The following is a 21,325-nucleotide window of genomic DNA, read 5'->3' on the forward strand; positions in this document are numbered from 1 at the left end:
TGAAGCGGACGCAGGGGCTGTCTCTGACTACACTGCCTGCCTCTGGATCCCTTTCTCCTAACTAAGCTGCCTCAGCAGAAGAAGATGCACCTAGTCTCACTGCAACTTGATATGCCAAGGCTGGTTGATATCCATGGGACACCTCCCCTTTCTGAGGAGAAGGGAGGAGGGGCAGATGGGAGTGGAGAGGAAGCTGTTATCTGGATGTAAAGTAAATAAGTTATTAATTAAAAAAAGAAAATTCCTTCATCAGAAAAGGTGGAGGGGATTTCAGAAGGAGAAACTCTTTGCTTCTCCTTCCATCTCATCACTGAGTTAATTCACCCTGTGACTGCTACTGCTGATTCCTTCACTGATGTCAGAGCCCGTGTTTCCAGGCTTCTGTAATAGACTAAAGATGAACAGCTCTCCAGAAACTTTCCAGATTTTCCACACCAGATTGAGATTACGGTCCTTGTGGACTAAACAAGAAGAGAGTTGTCAGACTCCACAGGGAAAGACAGCCACTGTGGGACTGAGACACATACTTGTTCAGAATTTACAGCGCATGGTACTTTGTAACAATTATTCCAGAGGCTAGGAAGATAGCTCAATACATACTCTGTACACAAACGGGCGCGCACGCACACACGCACGCACACACACACACACACACACACACACACACACACACTTAAATTTTTTAAATTCCTAAATGACCACTCTGGTGAGTATTTTCAATACTCAGATATGTATGCTTCTATGTCTTTGCTTAGTACTTGTAGCTATTTTATGTAAACTATAAACTAGTGCTTGCAGCTGTGCCACTGGAAAAATTGAAGCACAGGAGGGCAGTGAGCAGGCCTTGTGGTCCCAGAGACACGGTATACAGGAATGCAGGTGCTATGTTGTTGATCTTGTGTCCATCAAGCCTGCAATGTAGAAAGCAGGTGCTCTAGTTAGGATCTGGAACACCCTCCAAAGATCTTTGTATAAAAGGCTTAGTCCACAAGCCCTGGCACTCGTGGGGGTAGGTGGATCCACTGGCAGGCAGAACATAGTGTGAGGGTTTTAGGTCATTTGGGCCATGCCCAGGAAAGGGAATGTGGGACCCAGCCTCTTTTCTGTCTCCTTCTCTCTAGTTGCTGATAATGCAGGGTTTGGGGTTTTAACGGAGGGGGAGGTTGGTTTTTTTGGTTTTTTCCTAGCCACAATCTCCTGCCATGATGTGCTGTCTCCTCACAGACCAAAATAGTGAACTAATGAATCACAGACTGGAACCATTCAAACTGTGAGCCAAAATCAGCTTTTTGTCTTTGTGAGTTCCTTGTCTGGGGCAGAAATCAACTATCAACAAGACTTCTAAGTCAACTTTATTTGTGTGATTTGATCAACCATATCAAATAAATCCAAGAACAAAAGTTCCATGAGGATTTTACCTGCTGAGTTACTGAAAGGCTAAGACTGAATTCTTTTTTTATATATAATTTTTTATTTTTTGTATTAATTACAGTTTATTTACTTTGTGTCCCAGCTGTAGCCCCCTCCCTCACTGACTGAATTCTTTTTAATTCAATTGGTTCAACCTGTTACAAAAGAAAAAAAAAAACCCAAAGGAAAAAAATCAAGCTAAAATTTGGAATAATATATGAATGAAACCCTAAGATATTTTACCACTTAAAGAGCCCAAGGGTGTAATTTCCTAATTAAGTAATAGCTGCCAGTAATTGGTCATCTAGAACCCTGGACTAAAGTTGCTTATAGGCTAACCCTACCAGCTATGCTGTGGCGCAGCCCCATTTGAAGACAAGAATGAAGTTCCCCAGTCAAGCCTGCTGTAGCAGCAGAGTCCCTGCTGAATGCAGGACCCTCACCAGCCTCCATACTTTCACGTCCTTCTCTCTAACAACATGAGCAGACATCTGGATTGCATTGCACCAGACAGTTAGGGAGCTCCTTGCTGGTCTTGCTCTTTGCACAACCTTGAGTGGGCTATGTGCCTCTAAAAGACCCAGAGCTCCTGAATGTACTTGAACTAGATGCCTGGGGTTCAGGGCCAAGAAAGGCAAGGCCTTCTCTCTTTTCATCCAAAGACGAGGATTTTTTTTTTCTTCTCTGTGTAAACATCAGGTTGTTTTCCTAGTTCTTAACTAAGTGCCAACCCTCAATTAAAAAAAAAAATACTCATTGCTTAGAACATTAAAGATGCAGCAAATGAATTTCAAAACCACAAGTGCCCAGGTTTCACACAGGGACGCCCAGCACATCAGGTTACCGTGGTCCCCACTCTCCTAGCAGTGTTTAGAATCAGACAGTCAAGAGCTGTTGCAACAGATTCAATCTCTACCTTCAAGTCTTTTAAGAATCAAACTAAAACAATCTATTAATAAGACTACATATAATCTAAATGGTTTTGTGGATACTTATAGACCTACAGCAGAGTCTGAAAATGATGGTTAAACTATCTACATTATTGAAGCCTAAATCAGAAAGTATGTGTTTAATGCATGAATATACACATAAATCTATATAGGTATCTTGCTCATTTTCCCAGTTTTCTTTCTACGTCTAGATACCAAAATAAAATATCAAACTTTTTCACACCTGCCAGCATTCAGGCAAGTGAGCAGAAGACACTTATTTACTCTTTTCATCCGATATCTAATTTGATAATAATCCAGAAGTACTTATTGATTATAACTATCAATTCCATATCTGTTAAAAGCCTGTCACTTCTTTATAAGCTCTGATACTCACTTCCAATGCATGAAGGTATAGGAATTTTATTTTTAAATAAAGAAATCATGAGCCTTAAGGCTCTACACTGATGAAAACAAACAGAAGTGCATAAACTAGTTATTACTTTCACGTGTATTAAATTTTCAAAAGAAACCAGTTCTGGGCTGCTCTGTTTTACTGTGTTACACTCATCAATAGCATCACTTCTGAGAGTAAAACCTACCCAAAAACAAATTTTTAAAACTAAAAACCCACTTCGCTAATTTTCTTCTGCTGAACTAAACAAAATGAAACTCCTGAAGCCAAAGTTTCTTCTGAGGCTGAGCCAGTGTGACATGAACAAATCCCTAAAGCTGAGTTATCATGACAACTAGAAGAAAGTGTTGGCTGTGTTCTTGACTGAGCTGCAAGAGCTTTGCCGGTTCTGAGGGTGACTTGGATGCCGCTGCTATTTTACACTCTTGACAGAACCCATCCTCGGGGCCAGGAGAACCTAGCATTATCTTTTTCTACTAGTCTTCTTCTGCCTTTATGTGAATAATTGTAAATATGCTGAAGTCAAAAGTTTCCCCTGCCATGCAGCTGCGGGCCCAGAGGAAGAGACAAGCAATGTATTGCATAGAGCAACCTGGATATTTACACAGAAAAGGATAAGTTTGGCCAGAAACCGTGGGGTTTTTCTAAAAAGCAGAAACTCAAATAGCAAATGTCATTTTGTTGCTTCTTTTGGGGAAACACCACTATCACAGACCTTATTAATCATTATCTGATGATCCCAGTGACATCACAGGAGAACAGAGTCTCCCCTGTGTTGAATATGTTAGGCACCTTTGATTATTTCCAAGAACTAAATGAGAACTAAAAACACATTGTAGCCAGCACATTTCCTTTTAATTTTTAAATTCATGCATATTATCGCAGAAATGAAATCCATATGCCTATAAAAATTCATTTACACTTTGCACTTCAGAATATGTGACAGTCTCTTTATAAATCTTTTAATGTCTTTATTTACTTTTGAGAGCATCCGGTTTGTGAAAACAAACTCGGAGAGAATCAGAACCAAGCTGCCATATTCCATGGATGTGCGCCCTTCGCACATGACTGATAAGGCTGCAAACGTGGAACAGATTCATGAACACTCTTTGGCTCAAAGAAGTGCTGTTAAAAAGACCCAAGAATTGCCTGTGGACGTTTTCCTGTAACACTGAGCTCGATAGCTATCTTTTATGTTGTACGTGGTCATGGCTTTAGAGTGTGTGTGCATATGTTTAAGACTGAGTATTTGTGGGTGCCGGAAGGGAACACTGGGCTCTTCTCCTCATAGCTGTAAAAATAATACCCAGTCATCCTAAAGGAGATTTTTATCCTTCAGTCCTTCAGAAGATACTGAGTTGAAAGTTTGATGTTATTATTTAATGTCCCTGTTAGCAGCCAGTTTGAGTAAGGGAATCAGGATGGGGGGATCCAAGCATGATACCTTGATTTAACAAAACTCATTTACCTAGTGAAGAGAGTGAGACACAAGCCAAAAGCCCACAGGACCATGTATAGTCGGCATGCTACAGATAGCAGCAGATTCAAACCATTTTCCAGCTCCCCTGACACCTCTCCAGGTGAAAAATTCTCCAGGTATCACAATGTCTCCGGATGTGCCTCCAGGTCTGCTGATGATGTGACCCCATACACAACCCCATAAAATTAACCAAAATGAATTTGACACAGAAAGTCTATTTCAGTGAAGAATTTATGACTACCTGTTGCCATTAATCCTTTCTGGTCTAGCCGTAAAATCACCAAAGAGCATTAAGGTCTTGGCGAGCATCTGCAGCTACCAGATTTGAGGAGCAGCTGTCCCTTCTAAGGCTGCTGATTGTTCAGCCAATTCAGAAGCTAGCGTTGTCAGTCCTGATAGACACTGGATCTTTTGCAGACCTGCTGTACAGAAAGTGTAGTCTGCAAGACAGAGTGACATGAGTTAATTCCCTGACAAATGTTGGTGTGCTGAGCAAAGAAAAAAAAGCATGTGGTGTGACGGCACATGAATATTCCCAGCACTCAGAAGACTGAGCAGGAGGGTCTCACATGAGACCCTCATGGTAACTCTTTGTGGACCAGTCAGGTCTATATAGGAGATCTTGTCTGAAAAAAGGAAGAGGAAAAGAGAAGAAAAAGAGAAATAATCGGAGAATAGCAACACGATGGGGGCTGACAAGCAGCCAAAGCAAAGTCTAGGGACTAGACTTTGAGCTTTTATTCATTCTAGACAAGGACTCCAGCACTGAGCTATATCTCCAGATTTAGTTTTGAGTTGGTTTGGTTTAGTGTGTTGGTGACCAGTTTTGCTTTTTATTTTAGTGTAGACTCTTACTAAGTTGCCGAGGTTGGCTTTGAATCAAGAATCTAAGATTATAAGCCTGTACCACCAGGCCCAGGGTTCTATTAATGCCTATTATGAAGTGTAACTATTAATTAGTTTTTAATTAGTTATTAATTAATTAGTTTCCATTGAACAAATGAGAGAACTGATGCTGATAGGTTTGTGTAATGTCACCCAAAGTAACACAGCTGCTAAGTGACGAAAACAAAACAGGACTTGAACCAGCATTTGCTCCCCTGAGCATTCTTCACTGTGGGCAGTTTGGGTCTCCTATGTAGAAATCTTCATTAGAGGTAGTGAGAGAGGTCCCTTCTATCCAGTCCAAGAAAGAACGCCTCCGTGCTCCACTGTTGTAAACAAAATGCTGTTGGGCTGTATATGGTTTATTACAGCAGTATTATTTAACCTGCTATCACAAATAAGACACAGGCACCTGATAGATTTTGTAATTGCCTTATTTACCTTGGGCAGGGCAGCCATTTCCATTCATGCACACTATCAAAATAACCTCCCAGGCTGAATCCCATGCCATCTGCTGTACCCATTCCTGTCTGGGCTACCTTCCACCCATAATCTTATAAATACTTGCTGGTATTTTTCATTTTGGTGTTTTCTCCATCCACGCCATCCTCGAAGTCCTACCTGCTGGTCCACATGGTTCCTTCTCCACACTAACCCATTGTTGTATCCTCCTTCCTCCTCTCTTCTTGTCTGTCTGTCCTCCAAGGCCAAGAGCTGTAGCTCTGCCCCCTTCTTCCAGCCTTGCTTTTGTTATTAACCAATCAGGAATAAAGTCTTAGGCAGGTTTACACTACAAGGATCGGTGTGGGGGGAAGGGGGGCAGTAACCAGATCTGAGGGCCAGTAATTAGCATCAAAATATAAGCATCAGACCAACACCCAACACTCCATTTACAAAATCCACTTGGGATTTGACCCTAATGGTAATGAACAAGAGACAGGCTCCTGTCTCCCTTTGCTGTTTGGTCTCTAATATGTCATCCAGCACAGAGAAGTCATGTGTACAAATTTAGATAACCGAAAACTTCCAAAGGATTTCTAGAGGTGGACAAGTTACTTGAATCCATCCTTCAAAACTCAAAATTTTACAAATGTAGATAAAATTGATTTTACTTCCTAAAAATGTCAGCTTAGAGTGGGTCCCTATTAAAACTGATATTGCCTATCTACTCGGAGAACTAAATGAACATACATCTATATTGCAGTCAGGGTCAGAAGTGGGGTCTATCTCTGAGTGGCTGTGGACATCTAACTAACTTATTTGATGTTTCCCATATGAATGAACCTAGAACATTTGGGGACACATGCTATAGATATGGTTACCAACAGAAATAATTGCGACAACAACAAAAAGAGTGCTCCTCATACATGGATGTCTACAACCAGAAAGAGTATGGCTTTCACAGAATGGTTTCTTTTCCCTTGCTCAGTGTTATCTTTCTCTTTATCTTCCAGGAACAATGTGCACTCCCCCTTGTGGCCATAATGATATCTTTCCTTTCTTAGATAGAGTTAAGCACATCCCCACTTGCTTGCCCAAGGATCATTTTAATATATTCCAGCCGCTTCTTGTTCCAATTCAACTTCAAAATAGAAAAAAAAAGCCATTTTCCTTCAATTCACTCAATATCGTTTTCATTTTAAGCCCAGAAGTTTGCTGTTAAATCAAAACCAACTAATTACCTGAAGAAGTTTCTTTTTTATTCTTTGTTATTTGAAAATCTTGTAAAACTGAAACCTGGCCCACCAGCACTTGGAGAACTCTCGAAAACTAAACTGCACACTCTCTACAAGGAAGACACTGGAAGTTATCCATCAAGTCCGTATATCTCACCAGAGAAAAGGGAAATGAAATGTTACAGGATGGAAATGTAATTTAATAGCTGAATGAACATTCGATCGGCTTATTTCATCCCTCAGAAGAAAGGGGGGAGTGGAGGCGACCCAGGTGGTTAAACTGTAATACAGTAGAAATTCTATCACCCATGAAAACTGTAATTGGGATTCCACTTTAGGATTTGGCCGGCCCAGAAACAGATGTGTATTTCAATGAGAATCCCAGGCTTTACCTCCTCAAGAAATGCTATTTAGACTGAAAACAGGGCTTTCAACTAGCCTATGCTCCAAAGAAGCCACCAGGCTAAATTGACTGTAATTGTCCCGAGGAGTGTTTAGAATCCCCGGTGTTGGATTGGGGGTAAGTGTGGGGCTCTGATTTTATAACCTTAGAGAGGAGGACAGTGAGATTGCTCCTGCTTCTTCCGCTCTTGGGGGGACATACACAAAAACAAGGAGAAAATTTCTTTATCACATTGAGATTCAAAGATATGAGCAGAAGTATCTGAGCCACAGGGCATTTCCTCAGTGACTGAGGCTAGACAGCGACAGCAGTGTTAAGGTGAAGGCCAAGTACCACTTTGTGCTAATGAAAGAAAGGAATCAACTGTTTCTCATTATGTGGCCTGTCTGGGTGCACGAGCCTTTCAGCTGAGCTTCTCCAACACACTCTGACAAGATTCTAAATTCATATCATCCGAATAGCATGGAGCAGGTAGCATTTCTTTTGAACAGAAACTCTGGCCCGTGTAATTACAGCTAGCGAATCTGGTGCTGGGAAATTGACAGTGAACTACACCCAGACCACAGATGATTTCAGTAAATCTCCATCTTTTTACAGGAGTCAAAAACAAGCAAACTGGAAAGGCAGCTGTGAGGGAGTGAGGGCCACCACTTGCAGCCTAATTCCTTGTGGATTCCAGTGAACTGTGAAGAGATGAAAGGAATGCCCATGATGATACTGAATATTTCCTTCACCTTGGTTTGTACCAGGATTTCTTTGGTGTCTCTCCCATCCTTTTCTTCCCTGGCCCAGAGAGACCTGACTCTCCCCAAGACTAGGAAAATCTAATTCACCAACTCCTCCCTTGGTCTGAAGGAGTCAGGTTACCTTCCTGAAGAACAAAGCTGTCCCTCATTTCTTTTCCTTTGAGTCGTCCCGCCCCCTAAAGAGCAACCACTTCTCTGAGGGAAGTTATTATCCATTCTAAGTACTTCCTCCAACAAACAAGCAAACAAAATCCTGTCTTTAGTCACTGAAAACATGAAACTGGCCCTCTTTACAAATACAGTGTTTTTAATAAACCCTTGTTGATATGCACCCATTTGAGAGAATGAAGTGAATGCGGTGGGGCTGGTGTGCAGCCGGTGTGCAAGGAGCAGACATGCATCCTGTGACTGTACACACAACACAGTTCCTCGCTGAGCACTTGGAAAAGCAGAAACAGGGTCTCTGCTGAAAGAGGGGTAAGAGCATTCACCTGTAAGAACAGAAGTGAGACTAAGAAGAAATGATGAGTTTTCATTTTGATGACTCTACTGTGTATTACTCTTAATTCTTTCAAAACCACCAGAGGGCCATCTGAGTGATTCTATATCTTTCTTTGTGTAGTTCTTCTTTTGATATGTCACTCTATTTTTCAAGTTATTCTTAAAGTAAAAAGTAAAAAGCAGGCGGTAGGCCAGAGGCAGTCTCTGAGTAGTGATTCTCTCTCAAATTATTCTGCCCTTCATGGTGCTATAAAATTGTATTATGAGCCTGAAATTTCTCTAAAGCTCTAGATGCTCAGAGAACAAAATGTCATCTTTTAAATGTGATTTAAATTCTGGATCTCCCATCAGTCTTAGAAGTAATTCTCCTACCTTTTTTACTAGCTAAACAAATTCATCTCCAGAGAAGGCAAGCAGAGGCAATGGCAGGCTTCCTACTGGTGGTTCCCACAGTGGAAGGGCACATCTCACAGATGGGACCCTGTGACAAAGGAAGGCTACCGTCCTGTCACCCTCAGTGGAGCAGGAATTTAAGTCACATTCACTGGGACTCTTCACAGCCACAGCCTGAGAACAGTTTATTCCTTCATATCTAACGTGAAAAGCCAAAGCCTATTGGTGTTGTAACTATTATAAGCCTCCCTGATTTAGCACCCCGCAGAGCCCAGAATGTCCAAAGACTCTTCTTTCATTACAGGTTAGCTATCAAAAACAACAGAGGAAAGATCTGAGAAGTGTTTCACTTTGCAGGTGGGACTTTAAAAAACAAACAAACAAACAAAAAAGAAGTCTCCTTCTGTCATTCCAGCCTTTATCCCTGAGCAGCCTACCCACAGTCTCAGGAATGCAAGGAAACAAGAAAAGATAAAAATCAAAAGATGGAGACTGTAGCATAAATACTTCTAATAGGTTTCATAAATACTTCATAATGGGTTTCAATGCCTTCACAGGTCTAAGCAAGCCAGTCCTTCTCCAGGAAGCAAAAAAGGATCCCTGAAACTCAGTGTCAGGACTGAGCAGGAGGCACTCATCTAAGCATATCAAGGTGAGCTGAAGTCACAGGGGCCTTCACACTTTTTCACACTTCCCTCCCACTCTCATTAAGACCCACTTTTCAGCAGGTTCTCCTGACTTATGGAAAGCTGGCCAGACTGTCTCAGAGTGCAAGTCCCAATCCTGACTCAGGGAGGAGATGAGATACTTTCCCTCATTCTGAAGCCCAAACTCTGTCTTCATAACTTGCTGTGTGATCCAGAAAAAGGTACTCCCTTTATCCTTTAGGTCTCTATATCCCTATCTATAAAATGGAACTTTTTAAAGTCAAGAGACTTTAACACTTTCAAAAATTACCTGTGTAAAGAAAATGAGTGCTGTTTTATGACCGATAACTTCAACAGATACTATTATTTTTCAAAATGCAGTGAAATTTATTTCTCACTGGTCCTAAGGACTGGAGAAGAGCAGACAGCTGCAGCAGGCAGCACCAATTAGAAGCAACAATTCAACTCAAAAGTTTCTTTTCTAAATTTCAGAAAGCCAAACACTGTGAGGGAAAAAAAAAAAAAAAAAAAACAGAACAATGAGCAAGCAACTCCTTTGTCCTTTCAAAGAACGTGATTATTTGGTAACCTGAGATAATTTTCTTTAGCTTTCAAATGCTAGAAAAAGCTCCCCATTGTCGCCTTTTGCCCTTTAAATTTTATTTTAAGATGGCCTCTGCAATTGGCTCTCCCCTGTGGTCTCTGAAGCTGAGCTGCCTTTCCTGAACTCTTGTTCAAGCTGGACCTGACGGGAAAGCGAAGCCACCAGTCTCTTCAATGGGCTGTAGCCACCGACAAACGTCCCCACGCAAGTTGCTCCCTTTTTCGCCACGGGCCCAAGCTGAGCAGTGAGCACTCAAGAAAAGATCCTTTGATTGTGTGCTTCCTAGGATGGGAGACGCGGTTGATTCAGGGTAAGCACAAAAACACTGCCGAGCACTGGACTTTCTCCCTCACCGAGAGTTTGAAACTTCCTTTATTCAAAGGCAGCCACGTTTAACAGGTGATGTCAGACTCTCACCGGTAATATGTTTATGAGTACAAAAACTGCGCTACACTCGGAATCCCACCACCAGGGCCCCTGAACTCGGGATCAGTTAATAGGCCCCGTGCCTAGCTCCAGAGGTCACCCTCCTGGGTTCCTAGGTTTTTACCCACCCCTATTCCTTGCAAACCAGAAGCCAGAAAGAACCTGGGCACCCTGAAAGCAGTTTGTTCTTCAAAGTTAACAAATGTACCGAGCCTCAAACACCAGGAAACAAACTGACGGCTTAGCAGTTAGATTAGACAGTGTTGGGTGTAGAGGGCTAGGAGAAATACGTCTAACCTATAAATTACTGAAAACACCATTCACCCCAGAGTCCCTTTCTCCGGGTCCTGTCTTTTTTCAGGTGACATTAGCTGAGAAGCAAAGCCAGCCCAATCACTGGGCACAGAAAAAAAAAATTTTTTTTTCTAAACATTGGGGGGAAGCAATTCAAAGAATTGGACTCTGGTTTATTACTATAAAAATATATGATAAAGGGCTTTGGCTTTTTTGCTTCTAGGTTCAAGCCCAGCTTCCTCGGAACTGAGGGTGCTGGGGGAATCAGGGGTAGAGAGGAGGGTTAGTGGGTGCACTGAAACTTTCCCGGATTGGGGAAGTCAGGGAAGCTGTAAAGATAGAACCTTTGATGGTGAGGAAAATGAAAAAGAAGAGAGACCAGGAGATGGAGAAGAGGAGAAGGCAAAAAGAGAAAAGATTCGGATGAGAAAATGGAGAAGGGAATAGAGAGAAAGAGAGGATGGAGGAAAACAGAAAGATCAGGAGAAAGGAAGGGGGAAAATGTAGTTGAAGCTGTGGGTGAGGGAGTCTCTCTCCGAACTAGGATGTTAGGAGGATGCAACCATCTAAAGCCACGGTTCGGAAAGGCCTAAAAGATCCCAGGGAATCAATCATTGATGAAGCGCGGCGGGACTGACGAGGCAGGAGGGCCCAGCTCGGCGTGTCCAGGATGCTGCGGGCGCGGAGGCCGGGTGAGCTGAGCCGAGCTGCCCACCTGCTCCTGGGCGCTGGGCTGAGGCTCTGCGAGGGACAGCCCCTAGGAGGTCGAGGCCGGGATGGGCAGTCCGTGTAAGCTACCAAGTGCGTCTGTGGTCTTGCCGCCCGGGCTGGGGGGCTTCCTGTCGGCCCCTGCGGAGGAAGCACAGGAGCATTGGGTCACCAGCCAGAGACTCGGCCATAAAGCAGGACGCCAGTGCGTCACGGACTTGGGGACGCCCACCCTTCTCTATCCATTCAGGCGAGCTAGGCAAGCGTGTCTCCTCACCAGGACGCTTGGCCCAAAATGCACTCTAGTTGATGCCCACAGAGGCAAGACTTTTCTCTCTGCCCGGGATGCTAAGGGTGGAGGTCTCCGCTCCTAAGGAGACTTGAGACGAACCCGGTGCTGACACCTGCAGAGCGCGTCCTCCAGACCCCCACACACCGATCCACTCCACACCCCGCCAAATGAGCAGCTCAGGGTGGCTGGAGGTGAGCGGGATGCGGGAAACGCACTACCAGAGATTCTTGAGAACCTCAGACGTGAGCCAAGGTTGCACTTTCGGTAAGCAGGGGAACAGTGCAGGCACAGCATATCCTGGGTCTGTGGGTCTGTGGGCCTCGGAATTAAGTGGCAGTGGGCTTGCCAGATCAGGCGGTATTCTCTGAATTGCTCTATTATTTGGGGTTTCGGGAAGGGGCCCAAGTTTTGCTACTGGAAGCCAGAAAGTGACGCCACGGTTGTGCAACCCTGTTTTTCCTTTCCCGGGGAAGCCAGACGGGCTATGCAGCCTTGCCTGCACCAGGAGGCGAAAACAGATGATCTCTAAACTGGCGAGTTTTCGATTTTCCTTCTCTCCTCCCGCAACAAGCCCTCCTCTAACGCCTCAATTCCAGTCAGGTGAGAGGGAACTCTGATTTGCCATCTGCCCTCCTCCTAGCTGCAGGCATAGCCTGCGGTGCCTGTCCTATCTCAAAGTTACAGAACACACACACACACACACACACACACACACGCACGCACGCACGCACGCACACGCACACGCAGAGAGAGAGAGAGAGAGAGAGAGAGAGAGAGAGAGAGAGAGAAATTGGTGAGAGAGATTTTGAAGAGATGCACAGATGGTCCAGAAAAGCCTGGGCGCTTGCTTCCCTGCCTCTCAGCTCTCGTTTCTAAGCTCGGTTACCACTGTACAACCGAGTGTCCAGACTTCTTTCCACCCTGTCCACACACTTCAAAAGTGAGGAACTGTTTTAAAAACATCTGAGAAGGAGCTTTCTCGGGCAAGAGTGAGTTAGTTACCTTAGAGACAAGAGGAGAAAAATAAACACCCCAAGCCAGAAGACGGATTCCACCCCACTTTGGGGAAACTCCTGTTTTAAGCTCTGTCAGTCCCTCCTCCCCTTTTGTGTGCTGTAGGACCCCGGGAATGTGGGAGGATAGCATTCTGGGAACCCTACCTGGGGGGTCACTTAGCATAGTCTAATCTCTGAGTACGAGACTAGGGTGGGCATCTGAAAGATGCCAGAATTGCAAGGGCATAGCATGCTATGGCAGAGAACCAGGGGAGGCTGGGGCTCCGACAACTGAGAGGGAAGAGCTAGCTAGGCTCTTCTTTGCAAAGGCTATCTACTTATCCATGACAGAATTCTCCTTTGGCATCTTCCAAGCACAAACACTGGATCGGCAATAACCATCAGAATAGAGTTACAAATTCTGTGTAACTAATACAAATAGCAAGTTTTCTTTATGTGAATTTTCTTACTGGAAGCCAGAAAGTGGTGTTCACAGATTTGACTTCTTTTTTTAAACCTCCCCACACCATTCCCTTTTAAAAATCACTCCTGGGCACCCTAAAGGTTTGTTAGCTTCTGAAACACATTGTGTAATGCCTGTTGCCCTGAGAAGAGGTCAATGGGATCTGTCAGCGTGGGGAGAAAAGTGCAAAGATCTTTGGGTAGATGTGAATGTTCTTTAAACCCCACTCCTCTTTGTGAAGAGAATAACACTCCCGTCTTCCCTCAGTTCCCAAGAAATAGAGTTCCCTTTCAGGAGATGAGAAACATCAATGTTACTCCTACTTTCTTGCTTCCATAGGAGGGAACCCAGAATCACCACCTTTTGCCAAGACAAAGGTCATCAATTGTGAAAGCATAGGCTGATACTCAGGGGGCTCCCAGCTGGGTAACCAGCAAGATGCAGGTAACTGGAGGAACACTGTGGTGAAGACTGTAATCTGGATATGCATTAGGTTATCAAAATAATTTGATTTTTCCCTGGGTATTTATATGAATATTTATACTCATATGAATATGAATTCATATTGTCTCCACAAAGACAATTTTAACAAAAATTAACTAAATATTAAGTCTACTATTATAAATTAAACAAAAAAGTAATGACAGTAAACTCTCTCATGGAGTAGCTTTCTTTGAAGACATTAATTGTTTAAGAAATTGTTGAAAGTAAATGGTAGCAAGTTGTATAACTTTCTTGACTTATCAAAGGCCAGTTAGGCAGCAATCTTTAAAGTCTGTTTTTCTGCCCATGAGAAAAGTGTAAATTCATACTCCAAGGGAATGTGTAATTCTCACGCTTCAAAAAAAAAAAAAACCAGATGCTTAATAAACAATTCATTTTTACAATCTTTGAACACAAATGCTTGCATGCCAGCCTGAGAAATTGTGTGAATAATTCCTTTAACCATTTTTGGGGTTTTTTATTTGTTTGGTTGGTTTGGTTTGGTTTTGGATGTTTTGTTTTGTTTTGTTTTGTTTTGTTTTGTTTTGTAAAGGAGCTTTGTGGATCAAGGCATTAACTTACTAACTTAATAACCAACATAGCTAGCTTGGACATGACTGCCAGTGAGATGCTCTGTATTTCTTTAAAAAATGATGGTATGTAGTTCTAATAAAGATGCTCTGTGTTTCTAATAAAGAAACTCATCAGAAATAAACCCAAATACAGATACCCATTCAAACTGACTAGAGTTAGTGAGTGTGAGATCCCCTTTACACGATGGCCACACCGCACCACCTGTTTCTGATACGGGGCTTGAAGCTCCCATGGAAACAAGTGGCACAGAAAATGGGCTATTCCCTCCGGAGCCAAGAGCTCTTAATCTTCCTATGTCTTCCTTCTCCTTGGGACCAGCCCAGAATAAATCACTTCAATTCTGGGCTATCCTCTTTTAATTCAAGCTAGCCTTCTCAGTTAAGCACTTCACACAGACTGGCTGGCAAATCTTATTCAAAAGCCCTGTCAGCAGTTTCAGTGTGAGGAAGAACTGAGTGAAATCCGAGTCCGGTCAGCTGTCCTTAAATGTAGGGCTGGAGCTCATGTTCTCAGTATTCAGAATTCTTTCATGATTTTTTTTCTCCAAATGAGCAAGCACTACTACTAGCCTGTTATTTAAACTAAATTAAAATAAATTCTCCGACTCTGTCAGTCTTCTGCACATGGATTTCTAAGCATTTAGACAAATGAGCATTGTCTTAACATCCTAGGTAATGAGTATTCTAAAAAAAAATTTTTTTTAAAGTTAAAAGCTACTTTCTTTCTTCCGTTTCCTTCCGTGGATGGCACCCTTGTCTTCCCTTCAGGCACCCATATTCTTTCACCCTCCTCACTAGAGAGTCCTCAGAATGGCTCTATTTGTCTGGGAGCCACTATCATCTGCCTGGCCGTGGCCACAACCCCCACCACCAACCTCTCCAGCATCTGTAGATGTGAGACAGGTAAGGTGATTATTTGAACATTCTTCAGACCCATGCTATTCTGAAGTCTGTGAGACTGTCCCCTTCTCTGCTGGAACGGGGACTTCCTGAACAGGGAAGTTTAAATTTTCTGGTGATCAAAACCTAAATATAGGCAGGTTCATAAAGGCAGATTCAAGATCAGGTGAATTGTTTCCCAAGTTCAGTAAAAAACAAAAACTTTGTCAATAGTGTGATTTAATCCGTGCTGGCCCTGTGGGTTAAATCTCTTAGTTGGCTTTTTAGGGAGCAGGCTTGGAGGTGGGAGACGAGGGGAGGGATAAGGTTTGGAGGGGTGAGGGATGAGTCACAGTGCCCTGGGACAGAAAGAACCTGAATGCTTTCGATTTCCTAGCCAAGTGCTCTGAAGAAAAGGAATCTAAGAAAAGACCAGGGCTAAGGGACCCGGGAGGAATAATAGAGGAGCCCAAGTGTGGAAGTCAGGAGAGCCACCGGCAGGTCCAACCCCACCTGCAGGGTTGAAGTACAGGGCAGATCACTGCAGAAAGAAATGTTTTGCTACACAGATGTGGGCCTGGACTGTTTTGCAGTCTACACAAATGTGTTTAGACCATTCTTGGGCATGGAGAACCTAAGGCCAGAGAGGAGCGATAATTTGAGCAAGGATGCAAGAACTCCAACTCCGATCACACCTAAAGTCTTAATTGCCAGCCTGACCCTCTTCCTTCTCTCTCAATAGAGCTAAAGGGCGCAGTTTTAGGGAGTTGCTCGGCCTCCCTGTGTCTTTTCTTAGGGACACCTGGTAGAGATGAATCTGCCCCAATCTCCTTTCCTTTCCTCCCCAATTCTTACCCTTCCCCTCACTCATTTCTTCTCTCCTTCCCCTATGTGTCTCTCTCTGTCTGTGTCTCTGTCTCTCCCTCTCTGTGTCTCCGTCTCTGTCTGTGTCTCTGCCGTGTCTCTGCCTCAGCTCCCAAACTCCTCTCTCCTTTCTAATCCGTGCAGTATCCTGACGGCTTCCAGATGGTGTCCCTCACCTTCTCGGCTGGGGTGCTTGAAGGTCATCGCTGCTGCAAGCTCCCCACCGTGCACCGCCACACCAGCTCCGTGCGGCGCCAGCGGGGGTGCCTGGGCCGGTGGCCAGGGCGGGCCCGGAGAGAGGTAGCCGGCTGCCGGAGCGCTGTACACACCGTGCTGGTTGGAAGCCGGGTAGGCGCAGGCGGGAAGGAAGCCGCCCACGGAGAGGCTGGAAGCAGACTGCAGAAAGACAGAGTCAGAAAACCCTCAGCTTCTCCAGCACCGGCCAAGCTGCCATGGACTCTGCTGCCCGGTCCCTTGTCACAACGGCCTCCCTAAACCTGATTTCTAAAACAAACTACTCCAATGATACCAATGCTAGTAAAAAACTGAGGAAGTCATTGTAGCCACCTTCGGGCTTTAAAAAAAAAAAAAAAATCTTTTTTTTTCTTTTTTTTTTTTTTTTTTTTAATCGAAAGGCAAGCCAGCCTCCTTCTCTCAAAGGCCAGGCTGCTGCAGACGAGGACCTTGGGACTTGAAGACAGCAATGGGCCGCAGAAGATGAAATCTCTGCGCAGGCTTCGCAAAGCCTGCCTGAGAGTCGCCGCTGCCCTTTCTCACTATCGCCCTCACCCCAACTCTTCCCCTGCCCACTCCTCACCCTACCCCCGCCCCAAGGCCACCGACTGCTCTGCATTCCGGTTACCTGGGTGTATTTAATGTCGGCCTCCAAGGCGGGTTTCTCCAGCCCGTTCACTGCTGAGGAGGTGGGAAAGGCGCGGTTCACACCTGCCCAGTCTTCCATCTTGGGAGAGTAGGCAGTGCCTTCGCCCCCGGCCAGGGCACCTGCGGGAATGCAGATGGAGTGGAAGTTTGTGCACTCCTGAAGGCCTCCAGCCCAGACGTTTGCACACGAACCAATGACTCAACTAGAATCCGTGGGCGCTGCCAGACCTCCCCTCCCACACCCGGATTCTGTCACAGACCCCAAGGTCTTTCTTGGAGGTGGAGCTGTGGCAGGGCCTGGCATTTTGGAGCAGGGAGGAGAGGGGCCTGCCGTTCATTTCTTTCAACCCTGGGCCCGCTTGCTACGAAAGGGATAAGAATCAGCGAGGCTGAACCGAAGGCAGTTTCTTCACTACTCTAAAGTGACAATCAGAAGGCTGCAAGTTCAAGGCAACTTCAAGAAAATTGTGTAAGCCTCTGGGTGTCTTTGTAAGCATCTAGAAGGCTAGGAGAACATTTTGACCTTGGACTGCCTCTAGCAACCGTTCTTGATCTCCCCAAAGAGACACCAAAGAGACCTATGCCAGAATGTCTCAAGACCAGAGCTGCTCCCAGATCGGGTGTGTGTTTGAAGGGAAGCCTTCAAACATGGGCATAGACCTGGTAGTGACCGCCCAAGCCCAGGCTCGCTGCTGCTCCACAGGTAGTTTCAGTCTGCGCAGTTCTGGAATAGAGCTACTCAAATGTGCAGGGCCGAGCAATCCACCTTCCCCAGCTTGTTTCTCCTATGCTGCCTACGGTCGTCCTGGGTCTGCTCAGGTGAGGAAGGAAGCACTGCTGCTAGGGAAAGGGAGCCAGTGCTTCCAGAAAACACCTCACGAACCGTCCTAGGCACCAAAGTTGCCCAAACCTCCGGCCTTTTCCATGAAACAGAGATTACCAATATTTGAGTGGATTTTAATGACAAAGTGCAAGTCCTAGTGACTGTCCCTGAAGAGAATGGGGCGCCGTTACCTCTACTCTAATGACAGGGCTGGAATGGCCTCTGAACCCCGACAGAGGTCTGTGCCAGACTTAAAAAAAGAAAAGGAAAGAAAGAAAAAAGAGAAAAAGGAAACACTGACCACAGGCTCTTCCTCCTTTAATTAAAAGCACTTCTGGGCCTGCACAAGCTCTTGAAGGAACCTGAAAGCTAAAGAAAAAGAGTCGCGCAGAAAGGCCCGGCGGCGGTTTGTTTGTCTTAGATTTGGCGATAGGCATTTGCATTCTTTTTGCAAGAATGAAAAAGCGCAATTTCAGGCCTCCGATTTTGTGGTCTCCGTCTGCTCTTCTATTTGAGAAATATTTTCCATATTTGTCATAAAAAGTTCAAGATGTCCGAAGACTCCCACAGAAGGTTCTGGACCCCCACCTGAACTATTTTCTGAGCCAAATTCGGTCCTAGCAGGAGAAGGGCGTGTAACACCCTCGCTCTTCTTCCCGCCCCCAATTCTGCCCTTTCGTAGAGAATTACAGAAGACCTCACGACTGACCTGTTTGCTCCATAAACGTCCGGATGCCCAGGATGTTGCTGACTGAATGTGCGGAGGGCCAGGAACGCGGGATGCTGACGTGACCCGCCGAGCCGGGGACCCCGGGATGGCTGCCCATCTTGGTGCCCGTAGGCGACACTGGGCTGGGGTAGGGGTACTGGTAGATGTGGTTGTAGGGCAGCGCAGGCTGCGGCGGCGGCTGCTTGCTTGCTTCGTAGGGCCCCGGCTGCGCCAGGCTGCCAATCTTGTTTCTCAGGATGCGACTGATGGAGCTCACGGAGGGCACGTTGTACTTGTCACAGACGCCATCGGCCAGTAGCCGGTCGCGGATCTCCCAGGCGAAGATGCCAGGATCGCCCTGCTTGTAGTCCCGAATGTGCTTCACGACATTGGGGGTGGTCACTCGGGGCTTGCTGCCCCCAATAGCCCCGGGCAGGATGGAACCGGTCTCGTTGTAGCGTGCCAGGATCTTGCTCACGCAGCCGTGCGAGACCCGCAGTTGCCTACTGATGTCGCAGGGTCGGATGCCCAGCTGGGCCAGCTCCACGATGCGCAGGCGGATGGCGTTGGGGAGGGGACGGCCGTTGACGAACACGCCACCGAGCTGGTTCACTTCGCCGTACGTCTGCTCTGCGGACGCGCCGGGTAGGAGTGAGCAGGCAGGGGGGAGGGAACACCGGCCGGTTAGCCAAGGGGGTGTTGAGGGGTGATGCGCTGCACCCTAGCGCGACTCTGGGGTAACCCTCAGGTCCACCCCCACCCTCGACAGCTCAGACCCCGGGGGCAGAGCCCGGGTCACGCTAGCAAAATCAGGGCTTGAGGCCGGCCTTGCGCGCTTCAGCCCTCGGCGCCCTTCCGCAGCTTTGGTCTCGTCCTCACCTCCTCCCTGAACTTAAGGGACTGCCCCCTCGATGGCTGGGGGCAGCAGAGAGGAAACGCGACTCCTGAGGACGTACAACATTTTTTGCGCAGGGAGAGCGGATCGGTGGGAAGGAAGGGAGGCAGAGAGTAGCAGCCCCGCTCGCGCCTCCCGCACCGCACCCGGCCTGAGGCTCTCCCCTTACCCATCGCGCGCGGCCCGGCCAGCTGCCTGGCGCCGGAGCGGCGGGGGCTGGGCCCGGCGCAGTCCGCGAGAGCTCGGGCGCCGCCGCCGCCGGAGAGGCATAGAGGGAGGGCGCGCGCGAGCCGAGGGCCGCGGCGGCCGGAGACGCGCAGGGAGCCGCTGCCCAGCGCGCCGCCTGCCCCGGGGCCCGCCGCCGCAGCCGCCGCCGCCCGCTCCCAGGACACTCTCCAGGCCCGCGACCCCAGGCCCAAGGTGAACTTCATCCGATTGGGAGAAATTCGTCTGACCGGGAAGCTGCGGGGTGTGAGAATCAATTTGACGTGTCCTCCACGTCAATCTCTACAGTCACGCCGGAGGCTCACGAATTGGCAGCTCATTGGTCCCCGTCACCGCGCCCCGGCGTCCCCCTCCCCGCCCAGAAACTCTACCCCTCCTCCTAGCGCCTAGCTTCCCCCTCCGCCTTTCTCCACCCCCTCCAACCCTCCCCCCCCCAACTCCCACCCCCACCCCACCAACCCCCCACACACACCAGGAACATAAACCACCCTAAACCTAGCTGAGCCAGATCCTGGAACCATCCGATCTTTGTTGTGGCCTTCCTAACCTACTTCAGGAACGGCAGGGAAGTCATTTCAAACTGATCATACATTAGTTTTACAACCAACTCTACCGCCATTACCAATAACGTTTTGGAGGGCATAAGTTGATCCTGGCAAGCAGTTTTAGTATGTGGCTGTCTTCACCACCTGCTGCCCCGAGGAGACAAGTCAGGTGGATACAGCACTCAAGGAACCACCACGGTGAAAAGAGAGAGGAGGTCCAGCGTGGCTGGGGCACCAGGGAAGGCTGGTTCGCCGTGGCTTGTGGAGCTGGCCCTCTCAGCTCACATGTCTCTGCCCACCGTGTTCTCCAGAAGGTCTAATAGCGGGAGTGCTTTTGGAGTAACATGAGGTGATTCCAATGACCCTAGAGGGGCACATTCCAGATTGTGCCTCTAATGACAAAGCCCACCCACCAGAACTCAGTCCTCTCCAAAAACAGACAGGAGGAGCAGGCAGGAAAAACAGTCAAGCTTGCTGTCGCCCCCCGCCCCGCCCTCCTCCCCGCGCCCCAACAACAACTTGGCAATCTGCAAAAGCCCAATGGCTGCTGTTGTGGGCCCAGATCGCACCTTTCAGACAGGCTCGAAGTCCTGCACCACCCCACACCCTACCCTCATGTCTGGCCTTCCCCGGCACCAGCAGCCTTCCAGGGGGTCTCTGCTAAAGCACCCAGTGGTCTTTCCTCCACCTAAACAGCAGTTTGCACCCTGCTTGAGCTCTAGCATTAAAAACCAACTCTTCGTCTTCATACCAATGTACAGTTCTGGCCTTGATAACCGCGGCAATCCCAAAGGAAGCCATGGGGGGGGGGGTCGTGTAGCTTTGCACACAAACTGGTGCCAGGGGGCCAAGACCTGTGAGTTTTCAGGTGGCAACAAGAGGTTGGGCTTGTCACAAAATAGCAGGAAAGGAGGCCTTGTGGGAACCCAGAAACAGCCACAATTCCTGGAACTCCCAAAGAGTCTAAATACTCCTCAGAAATCAAGAAGGTGCCCCTCTTCACCCACACATCCCTCCGTGCTCTAGCTTTTCAGCGCAGCCTGAAAACTGCACCGCACAAGTGCAGCGATGCCCCAGGCTCCTGAAGGTTGACCCTGTGGGCATAGCTTCAGGAGCCTCCACGGAAGCTCTGACCCCTCTCCTCCTTTTTCTGGGGGTGG

General features: G+C 46.9%; 1 protein-coding gene across 1 annotated transcript; it reads right to left on the bottom strand.

Moving 5' to 3' along the window:
* Window positions 1-11,566: 11,566 nt before the first annotated feature.
* On the bottom strand, window positions 11,567-19,826 carry Pax1 (paired box 1). The gene is made up of 5 exons (XM_055602688.1): window positions 19,565-19,826; window positions 18,501-19,130; window positions 16,949-17,088; window positions 16,263-16,482; window positions 11,567-11,658 (listed from the first exon to the last, which is right to left on the bottom strand). Exons 1-5 carry the CDS (start codon window positions 19,824-19,826, stop codon window positions 11,567-11,569), a joined length of 1,344 nt encoding a protein of 447 aa, XP_055458663.1.
* Window positions 19,827-21,325: the final 1,499 nt, after the last annotated feature.

Source organism: Psammomys obesus, unplaced genomic scaffold, assembly GCF_907164565.1.
Source record: "Psammomys obesus unplaced genomic scaffold, mPsaObe1.curated_primary_1811, whole genome shotgun sequence".
NCBI classification, from domain to species: Eukaryota; Metazoa; Chordata; class Mammalia; order Rodentia; family Muridae; genus Psammomys; species Psammomys obesus.